We start from the raw sequence: 10,697 nt of genomic DNA, 5'->3' as shown, positions 1-10,697 counted from the left end.
TGGAATCCAGGATCACACTGGGAAAGAGGTTATTGGCTCTTTCCAGTGGTAATACTTTTAACTGGAAACACTCTAATTCCTAAGCTAAATCTGAGTGGCTAAAGACATGTCGTCCTTCCAATGGGGCTCTAGACTGAAATATCAGAAGGTGTCTCTTCAACAAACCCTATCTCTGGAATACAGAATAAGCAGATCAAGCTATTTCAAAGCCAAGGAGGAAGGAAACAGAAAGGGACAAACATGGCCCAAGAAGAATTCAATCATTTCCTAGTCATAACCCTAGGTGGGGTAGGGTTCACTGATTGTTATCTCTTCCATGGTATCTGTAGGAAATAAGTTGTGGCCTCAGTCCAGTTCCTAGTGGGTGAGTCACCACCATACAAAGCTACAGTTCAATTAGCAAAATCAGCCAAACATCTTCTGGCCCTTTCATTCTCTGCCTTTTTCCCTCTCCTGCATCTGATCCTCCTCACATCCCTTATATGGCACAGTATAGGTTGATACTTCTGTTACAGATTTCTTCCCTCTCTACCCTGGACCTTCAGCCCAGTAGCAAACTGAAGTTAGTTATGTGGGGAGATTACTCCCTCAGCAGCTTTGCTAATTGTTTGACCCTTCACATTTGTTCACAGAATTTCAGCTACAAAGGATTTCAGACTTGATATAGTCTAACTCTAACCCATAACTTAAAAAGGAATCTCCTCTATTGTTTCCTTGACAGGTGGTCATCCAAACTCTTCTTGAAGAATTCCAGTGATGAGAAACCCCACCACCTTCTGAGGCAGGTCACTTCACTTCTGGACAGTTCTAAATGTTTGGACATGCCTCCTTACACACCAAACTCAAAATCTTCCTCTTTCTGGGGTCCACATGTCTCTTAGATCTGCCCTCTGGGGACAAACAGAAAACAATCAGTTCTCTGACCTTATTAAGTATATTCTTCCCAGAGTCTTGGCTTGGCCAAAGTCCAGAAAGCAGTTTGAATCTTCTCGTCTGTGAAACTCAAAATTTTACTTCCTAGAGAAAACACTGGACTCTTGCAATTTTGCATTTTTCACAAAAAATCATTAAAAACCCCAAATAGATGTTTTCGCACCCCCCACATCCCCCAAAATATCACATACTAGCAGTTGGCTCTGCTTTCTACAATCTTTTTAAAGTGCAGCTTTACAACAGAAAGACTTTGCCCTTGAAGCAGCTCACCAGACCCTCACTTTCCAGTCCCTCTCCAGGCCTTTCCTCTCTGCTTCTCCTTTTTCTGCCATCCATATCTGTATTCTTTGGTCCCTCCTGTGGTTCAGTTTCTGAGAGGGCTCAGTTCACCAGTTAGCATGTGGCAAGTGCTAAGGAGGATGCTTGCTCATCCTGCTAGTTGTCTGACAGATCTTCCTCCATCTAGTTAGCTTCCCCAACAATGGGCTTGTTGGGGACTAGGCAACAGATTATGGATGGCTCAGTGCTTGCAAACTCTGTTCTAACTGCTCATAGATCTTAATGCCATCCACCTGCTAAAAGCACAATCAGCTTTACTTGGGTGCTTCTTAAAGTCTTGACTTCCTGCCAGGGATACTCAATCCTCCCTATGTCAGCATTACCTCATGACTTTGGAGGTGAGCCCACACAGCTAAAGGAAAGAGCTACCCAGGGAAAAAGAGATCAAAGCCAGAGTGAGAAAACTAATATTCATCTGTCTTTTTGCCTATCCTCTTACCCCCTTTCCCTCTCATGGGTCAGGCCTACAGTGGGACATCAAGGGAGCTGTGTCAACATCAGCTCCAGGCTTGTGGGGTAACCCCCTCGCCTCCCTATTAAATAAGGTGCAATTCTCAAATTGTCTCAGATCCCTTTCAGCCCTATTTCCAAGCTGGTTTATATAACACAGACAAAACTCGGCAAATTAGTCATTACCGAATTACTGGGTTGCATTAATTACAGGCATTTGGCCCTGCCACCAACAGTTCTGCATCTGGTGGGTTCTGTGCCTGCTCCCTCTCTGGCCCTCCCCAGGGCTTCCTCCTGTCTGGAAGTCTCCTTCCTGGGCTTCCCATGGCGTTGACAAGCTGTAATTCATCTATATGATGTTTATAACTGGTTATTAGTGCTGGGTATTCGAGATAAAGCATGCAGCAGAGAGATCTGCATTAAGGCTTGGCTAGAAGGTGGCTTTCCACTTGGGCACAGGGAGGCAGCAGTCCCAGCCAGGGATCTTCTTTTGTTTGGGACACTGAGGTGCTGATGTGCCTGAGGGCAGCATGCTGGTGAACCATCCCTTGCTCAGAAAAAGGTGGCTCAGCACGTTCCCTGCCTCAGTCTTCCAGGCTTAGAGACACCTCTCTCTCCCTTGACTTAACTAGCTCTGGGACCCTCATGGTGTCTCCTCCCACGGCCTTCCTCTCATTGCTCCTTCCTGAGTTCCAAAGCATAAGACCCTTCTCTGTTCCCGCTCCTCTGCCTACTTCCCAAGGAAAGTCCTTCCCCTCATGGTGAGGGGAGAGCCCTTAATGACATGGCCATATCTTAGAGAAGGGGATATTCAGCTTTGGACTCTTTCCCCACAGTGCCCTAGGCTTTGTGGGTTTTTTAAAAAATGTCATCCGTTATCTCCACCTTCCAGGAAGGAAAGGTTCCTGGCAACCGGGTTGTGCCCGGATACAGAGAGGAAGGAGGAAACCCTGGTCAGACGAGGGGCCAGCAGTTCCAGGTCTGAGGACCCTTAGCCAGTCTCTCTCCCCACCCCGCCACGGGCCCAGGTCTGAGCCGCTGATCCTTGACAGCTAATTTCTCTTGTACTTGGCTGAGTATGAAATAAGAAAGCAGCTTCTTGAAGTTCTTTGTACAGGGGCATCTTCCACGAGAGCGCAGCTTGCTGCCGCGAGGGTAGTATTGGGAAGCCTAAGCAGGCTAGGGCTGGAGGGGTCGAGACAGGGAGAGCGGAGGCGGGCCGGACGAGCTTCTATTCACCCTGCAGGCTGACAGCTTTCTCCACAGCTTTGTCGGTCGTGGCTGGCACCACCATGGGGCTGGGGATGTAATTGAAGGGGGTAACCCGGGCGGCTCGGCTGGGGGAGCTGTGGCGGCTGGAGGGGAAGCCCCCAGCCGGGGCCGTCAGCCCCTCGTGGGCAAAGGCGAGGGCGGCAGCCACCTTGGAACTCAGCCCGTCCACATCGCTGCCAATGAATGGGGCCTGCGTGCCGCCTGCCGGGCCGCTTGGCGCGTTCTTGGGGGGCTCCCGGTTCTCCAGGGTGGGAGAGGTGCTGGAGTTGGTTTTAGAAGTTGAGAAGTCTTCGGTCTGGACCACAGCGTCACTCGTCTTCCTCTGGGGAGCCGGGCCGTCCTCCTGGACTGTGCCGACCAGAGGCAGGGCAGTGGGAGGGAGCGTGCTCTTCAGGATCTGGGGGATGTCTTCATCCCGAATCCTACGCCACGTGCCCTTGGTGGCCGCTGACGGAGCTCCGCGGCCTTCCCCCGCCCCTACCTGGGGAGGGGGCTGGGCCTCGCCATCACTCCGCCTCCGCCCAGCCCCAGCCTCGGCCCCTTGCGGAAGGGTAGGGGCTGGGCTGGCCGACCTCTTGACCACGTTGATGTGGGGGGAGGAGGAATAGCGCTTGAAGGGCTCAGGGGCGGGCGCCGCTATCTTGACGGGCAAGCGGGAAGGGCTCTCTGAGCTGGTCCGGCGGGGCAGGCGCTCCCCTGGTGACGCTCTGGGGCTGGGCGGGGGCCCGGCTTTGGCCGCTTTGAGCTCCTCGCAACGAGAAGAGCAGAGGAAGACGGCTGGGACGCCGGGCCGACTGCGGCGGGGGGAGCTGTTCTGGGACAGGGGGGCGGTGGCCTCGGAGCGGTGCCGCAGGAGGAGGTTGGAAGACTCCTTAATGAAGGTCAGCTGCCTCAGGAAGCCGGAACGGTCGGACTCGCTGCCGCTGGACCGGGTCGAGGGCACTCGGACGAGATTGAGCCTGGATCCCGTCTTTGCTCCTGCCCCCTGCTCCTCCGGGACAGGCGGCGTGTTCCTCCCCGGGAACGGCTTCCTGGCCGGCTTCTGCATGAACGGGATCCGGACTGGAGATTTCTGAGTTTTGTGCTGTCTGGAGAGCAGAGCCTTCACGGGCTTGGCCTGAGGGCTGCCGGTGCCTGCTTTACCCCCAGGTGCGGGCACCGGCTTGCTCGTCTGGGAAGAGGGAGGGGACTTCTTGGATGATGGCTGGGAGGGGGTGGAGGTTTGGGAAGAGCCTGAGGAGGGGGTCTTGGCCATCCGAGCAGGTGGGGTGGCACTTCTCTTGGGCAGTGTCAGCTCTGCCATCTCTGAGATTTTCCCTGGCCGGTGGAGGCTCCGGGACCTCTGCTGACTGAGAGGGAGGGGTTTGGCGGGGGGCTCGGTCTTGGGCACAGCCTTCTTTGGGGGAGAGCGCTGCTTGGGGGTCCCATTGGCCAGAGTGGGCATGTAGATGACCGTCCGGCCCCGGAACACAGCAGGCAGATTGGACACTGGTTTCTGGGCATTGGCTGGCTTTTCTGGGCCCCGGGATATCCTGCGGTTGAGGGTCCGGGCCTCCCCTCCTTTCTTGCTTTCACCAGCAGTCTTGGTTTGCTCTTTCTTTTCCACCTCTCCTCCAGCCTCCTTCCCCCTGCGCTTCTGCTCCTCCCTTCCGAGGGTAAGCTGCAAGGTGGACCCTACTGACAGCCCGGACACGAAGGAGAGGATGGAATCACACTCAGACGAGGGCTCCCTGGACAAGGAGGTTGCTGCCGCGGCCGCCTGGTGCAGCCACGTTACGATGGAGTTGGCGCCATCTTGAATAGCCTGCCACTCCACGCTGTCCAGGTCGGAGGCTCGGTCGGAGGCCGCCTCCTCGCCCAGCTCCCTCCGTAACTCGGCCTTGCGCTCCTTGCTGCCGGCTGCCTTGGGGCCCCCTTGCTTGGGCTTGCGCTCGGCCTTCCGGTGCCGGGCTGCATGGCGCTGTCTTTTGGGCATGGCAGAACCAATGCACCTTTGGAGCAGATCTTCGTCCGAGTTGAGGCTCGGTGAGCTGGGAGAACTGTCCCGACCAGGAGCCGGTGGGGGGGGCTTAGTGTGGATGGGCTTGCGGGCCTGCGGGTGGGGTGGGCCCCCTTTGTTGGGTGGCTGCCCACCGTCCCTATCCGAAAGGTCCAGGTCACTGAGCGAGCTCACGGAGGAGCTTAAGGAGTAACAGGGCGGCGTCTCATCTGCGATCAGTTTATGCTGGGACTTGGTGGGCACCCGGGGCCGCATGGAGGTTGGGGGCCCTGCTTTGGGCTTGGGTTCTGTTTCTTTTTTGCCCGCCCGATGGTCCTTCTTTGGAGCCCGGCCTCCCGTGGGTGCCTTTCGGGCCAGGGCCTCAGGAGCTTCATCTGAATCATTCTCATAGAAGCAGTAAACCGCCTCTTCAGTGGGTGTAGTATGACAGAATGACTGGAAGGCAACATCCCCGTGCCCTCCACTTGGATGGGAGCTATCTCCCCTGGCACGGCTGTCCCTCTCAGAGTGGGCACTCCTGGGCCGGCTGACAGTCAGTTCTAGGCTGGGCAGGTTCTTGAGAGAGCCTCGGCTAGGTTCGGCGCTCCTGTTTGAGAGAGGGAGGCCCGTCCCTCCCACCCTGTGCTTGTAGGTACCTGCCATCTTGGTTGGGGTAGAATGGCTGGAGGTGACCCGCCGAGAGACGGGCTCTCTTCTCTCAGCCCGCTGCCCCTGGCTGTCCTTGGATGGATACTGAAGAGTTTCGTCGCTGAGTGAGGTGGCACTGGAGAAGTTGACCGGCGTGCCTTCAGCCGAGTCTGTGAAGGAATCCTCCTCTTTATACGGGCTGCGGGAAGGCCGGGGGGTCCTGGCCGCTAAGCTGGGATGGGCATGTGCGGGCACCAGCATGTAGACGGGCACATGTAGGCCCTTCTTCCCCGCAGGCAAGCCCGGCACCAGGGCTGTCTTGACCTTTCGGAAGCGGGAGGGCATTGCTGAGCTGATACATTCCTTCAGGATCTCCAGGTCGTCCTCGGAGTGGGTCTCCACACGGGGCCGGCCCCCCCGGGGCCCATCCAGCCGCTCCTCCCGCCCGGGCTCCTCCCGCTTTTCGTGGCCAGCAAAGTGAAGTCCACCTCCACGCTCAGGGAAAGGGGGCAGGAGCTTGAGCTCCACATCCTTCTGTACATAGTGCTCATGGAGGGGCAGCGCGCTGAGGCTGGAGGCGCAGGAGAAATTCTCGTCGGGCTTCTCCACTGTGAAGTAGATGGTGCTGTCGAGGTCCGGGGGCAGCTGGAAGCGCTCCTTGAAGTCAGTGATGTCCATGAACTTCTTGACATTGTTCTCCCACTGCAGGTTGAACTGGCTGGTCTCCCGCTCTGGAATGGGGGTCTTGCTGCGGCTGGGGGGCATGGTCTGCCCCGGGCTGTCAGGAAGCTCACTGGGGCTCACGGTGCCACTCACCATCTCGCTGCAGGGGTCACTCTGGATGGAGCTGGCAATGGAGGGGCTCTCAAAGCTGCCCAGGGAGCTGACGGAGCTGCAGCGGCTCATGACGAGGGGAGTCTCCTGGATGTAATTCTCAGAGGAGCTGGAGGGTGTCATGTCTTCTTGTCGGGAGGGGGAGGCACCCTCATCGCCCCGGTCACCCCGGGGAGCGGGGATGGCCACGGGCAGGGAAGCGGCTCCTCGGGGCCTCCAGTCCTCCACGCCGTCGTCCTCTCCCTCCCCGGGCCCCGGCTCCTCGAGGATCTCCAGGGACGAGTCACTATCCAGGTCGTTGTCTTCACTGCGGCTTCTCCCATCCATGCCATGGTCGGCAGAGGAGAGGGAAGAGAGGGAGGAGCAACGAGAGAAGCAGATGGGAGTATCCTCCACCGAGTACTTCTGTAGGGTCTCTGCCGCAGGAGCAGGGGGGGCCGGGGCTGCCAGTTTCTCTGGGATCTTGCTCAGACCCTCTGAGCCCTTCAGGGTGCCCGGGGGCAGCCAGGCCTGCTTCCGAGCCATGGAGCTACCCCCAGTGCCGGGAAAGGGAACAGCCCCGACCTTGGCCATGCCCTCCAGCAGAGGCACGTGCTGGTAGGAGGGCGAGAGCTTGATGGTGTGCACCTGGGCATCGGGGGCAAGCTTGCCCTCTCCATCTTTCGGGGCCCACTCCCCAGGGAATACTGCTGGCTTGTGCAGCCCGTCGGGCATTTCCAGCCCCTGCAGGGCAGTGGGCTCCTGAGCTGGAGGCTCCCTCCTGTCCGGCTGGGTGGCCACAACGTTCTTGAGGTCCAGGCGGCTGGGGCGCTGCTGGTACCTCTGAAGCTCCTCTCGATAGTCAGCAAACGAGGCCCTCGGGGAGGGCTTCATGTGCTCTCGGGGGCAGTAGCCATCGCTGGTGCTGCTGCTGTTCAAGCTGTCATTGGACAGGCTGGTATAAGCCGCCTTCAGCCGGAGCAGCGGGTGGGCCCTCCCCACCCCTTCCCTCCTCCCCGCCTCGGGCAGCCGGCAGGGTGAGCAGGACTGGGCCCGGGCCTCCCGGACCTCCCCAGGCCCCGAGGGCCAGTCCAGCCCGTGGTCCCCAGAGCTGAGGCTAAAGCTGTCCTCGGAGGAGGTGTGCAGGGCCGAGATGTCCTCCACCAGCTTGTCAATCTTGGCCACCGCCACGGACAGTTTGGTGGCCAGTTTCTCGGCCGCCGCGGCCGTCCCGTCCATCACCCCCTTCTTGGCGTCCATGCTGCCCCTGCCGCTGCTGCCATCCTCCTTCTCTGCTTCGGGGCCACGGCGGGGGGGCGGCATGCGGGGCAAGGCTTGGCCCTGCAGGAAGGAACTGTTGAGGAACATGGAGAGGACAGAGGGATTGCCCACCTCCACCCCGGGCGCCAGGGCGGGCACGTCCTCGTCGTCGAAGCAGCCGGAGTCCGAGGCGTAGTCCTTGACCAGGCTGTCGAGGTGGCGCAGCGGCGGCTTCTTGGCCACCTGACCCTTCAGGCTCTGCTTCTCCATCGTGTCCAGAGCCTCGGCCAGGTGCCTGGCGTCCAGCTCGGCCTCCAGCGCCTTCTGCTTGCGTACGTAGAGACTGGGCATGCAGGAGCCCGGGGAGATGACGGCCGCCGTGTCCTTGTACTTGAGGGGCCTGTGCGTGAGCAGGTTGCGCAGGGCGGCCGCGCTGCCCATCGCGATCATCTTGTGCTTGGAGTGGATCAGGTTCCGCAGCATGCTCACGGCTCCCAGGTCCCAGAGCAGCTCCTGGTCACGGGGACTCCGAGCCGACAGGTTCCACAGGGTCCCGCAGGCATTACTCACAATGGTCAGGCTGTGCGACCTCAGGTGCTGGAGCAGAGTCTGAAGGCAGTTGTGGTCCCGCAGCACCTGCCTAGAGGAGGGGAGGAGGGAGGGAGTCCCATTAAGCCCTTGCCCCGCCTCAGGCATCCCCCAACAGAAGGGTCTGGGCAGCAGCCAGGGATCACTCCCTGCAGGTCTCCATGTGGAGGCCGGGAGATGCGCTTGTGGGGGATGCTATCGGGGGAGCCCTGGTCAGGGGCGGCTGTCCTCGGCCCAGCAACAATTGTGACAATGTTAGCGAGGCAGTGATGGAGTGGGAACCAGACGGAACAGGAGGCTTGTCCCCCAGGAGAATGAAACTGTTTCTGAGCAATCTTAGCATTAGTTCCCAAACCAGCAGCGGCTCGCTGACCTAGAACTTTGAAGGCAGGCAGGCAGGAGAGGGGGGCGGGGGCAGTAGGAGCAGGGGGAAGCTCTGCCTGACCTGTAGTCCTCCCGGGTGGCGATGAGGCTGGACACGTTCCGGAGAATGCCCCCTCCACTCTCGATGATGGCTAGTGAGTTACTCTGGCACTTATAGGTGAGAGTGCTGACCAGGAAGCCCAGGGCTCCATCCACCAAGCATATGGCGGCCTTGTTCTCCGTGCTGTGAGCCGACAAGTTCCACAGGGCACTGAGGACGCTCTTCAGTGTGGACTCCTGGGAGGAGGAGAGTGAAGCCATCCCCAGTCATCCGGGGCTACCAGCTCCCTCTGAGACTGTCTCAGCTCTTTCATACCCAAGTCTATCTGCGCCCGGCCACACCACCCTCCATCCCATTTCCTGGACTGGCGGCTCCTTCCCTACTCCCACCCCCTGCTTCCCTGGAATGGATTCTTTTTTCTTGCTTTATTCCCTTCTCTTCTCCTGGGTGTGAGGATGGAGATGGACGGAATGGTTAGAAATGACAGAAACAGAGGTGGGAGAAGGGACCGAGATGCTCGTAGAAGCTCCTTGAGGGGAAGACCTGTGGCACTCGTCTTCATCATCATCAGGAAATTTATCAAACACTCACTCTGTACCAGGCACTAAGTGCTAGGGACAGAGAGAAAGAAAAGACGCGCTGGTCTCTGCCGTTAAGGAGCTCATATTTAATGGTGGAGGAATGGGGAGGGGATGCAATGTGTAAATAACTATTTCATCCAAAATACATAAGGAATAAGTAGTTATCTTTGTAAATATCCTTCAGCTCCTTGAGCATAAAAAAGTGCTTAGTAAATGGTTGTTATAATAGTATTCGATAGTAATCAGAAGTCAGAGTGGTGCAGTAATAAGAGTTAGGGACAGGGACAACCCAGTCCCACTGCCACTAATTAGCTGAGTAACCTTAGACAAGTATTCCTCCCCAACCCCCAGCACTAGTTTGCTCATCTGTAAAATAATGAAGTTTGACTAGATCAGTGGCTCCCAAATTAGGAGTCTTAGCATTATCTATTTCAAGGGGTGATAGATGGGTGTATACTTATATATAAATAGATGTATGTGTACATATGCATGTGTGTTTTTATATGTATAAGTGTATAGATGTGTGTGTGTATGTATACACAGTGTGTGTGGATATAAACATATATGCATATGCAAACTCACCCACGTGTGCCAGACACTGTTTCTGACCCTTCCTTAGCACCAACAAAACATTCACTGTCACTGTATAATAATCATACATCACTTCTGCAGACTGAATAATGTCTCACACGTCTGAGAGTGTTCCTAAGTCTCAAATGTATGTTGATGTTGTATTTAATAAAATACACATCTGTTCAAAAACGCTATAGGATTCACAGTTGCTTTTTGCCATAGTGTATTTTTTTCAGTAGACACTTAGAGCAAGCTTCTGCTGGGGTTGGGGGGCAGGGAAGAGGAACGGAGCCTTCACAGTATCTCTATTAAGTACATAGAAGTCCATCCTCAGACCGTTGGACTCAAGAGCCTCCGAAGCTCCTGCTAGCCTTAGGTCCGGGATATCTTCCATTAGCATCACTGCCAATGCTGAGATTGCCGGAGAGCCGATGTGACAATGATGCAGAGATCAGAGGGGGAGGTCAGGACAACCTTCAATGGCCCACTGACCCTTGTCACTTTTTTTTAAATTTAAATTTTATTTTATTTAATAATAACTTTGTGTTGACAGAATCCATGCCAGGGTAATTTTTTACAACATTATCCCTTGCACTCGCTTATGTTTCGATTTTTCCCCTCTCTCCCTCCACCCCCCCCCAAGATGGCAAGCAGTCCGATATATGTTAAATATGTTGCAGTATATCCTAGATACAATACATATTTGCAGAACCGATATCCTTGTCACTTTTATTAACTCAGTGTGCCCCATGGTCACCGAGAAAAAACAGACACCTCGTTGGACTGCTGAATGAGAGCTTGGAAGAGGCACTTGGGATTGGTCTGGCAATCAGGATAC

General features: G+C 56.3%; 1 protein-coding gene across 1 annotated transcript in view; it reads right to left on the bottom strand.

Moving 5' to 3' along the window:
- Window positions 1-744: 744 nt before the first annotated feature.
- Window positions 745-10,697, bottom strand: part of APC2 (APC regulator of WNT signaling pathway 2) — a 47,004-nt gene continuing 37,051 nt past the window's right edge. Inside the window, exons 14-15 of the mRNA XM_051972196.1 lie at window positions 8,727-8,941; window positions 745-8,333 (exon numbers count right to left, since the gene is read on the bottom strand). Of these exons, the coding sequence (XP_051828156.1) occupies window positions 2,954-8,333; window positions 8,727-8,941 (5,595 nt within the window). The 3' untranslated portion in view covers window positions 745-2,953. The remainder of the gene's footprint in view (window positions 8,334-8,726; window positions 8,942-10,697) is intronic.

This window comes from Antechinus flavipes, chromosome 1 (assembly GCF_016432865.1).
Source record: "Antechinus flavipes isolate AdamAnt ecotype Samford, QLD, Australia chromosome 1, AdamAnt_v2, whole genome shotgun sequence".
Classification (NCBI taxonomy): domain Eukaryota; kingdom Metazoa; phylum Chordata; class Mammalia; order Dasyuromorphia; family Dasyuridae; genus Antechinus; species Antechinus flavipes.
This window is presented reverse-complemented; position numbering and strand designations above follow the sequence as displayed.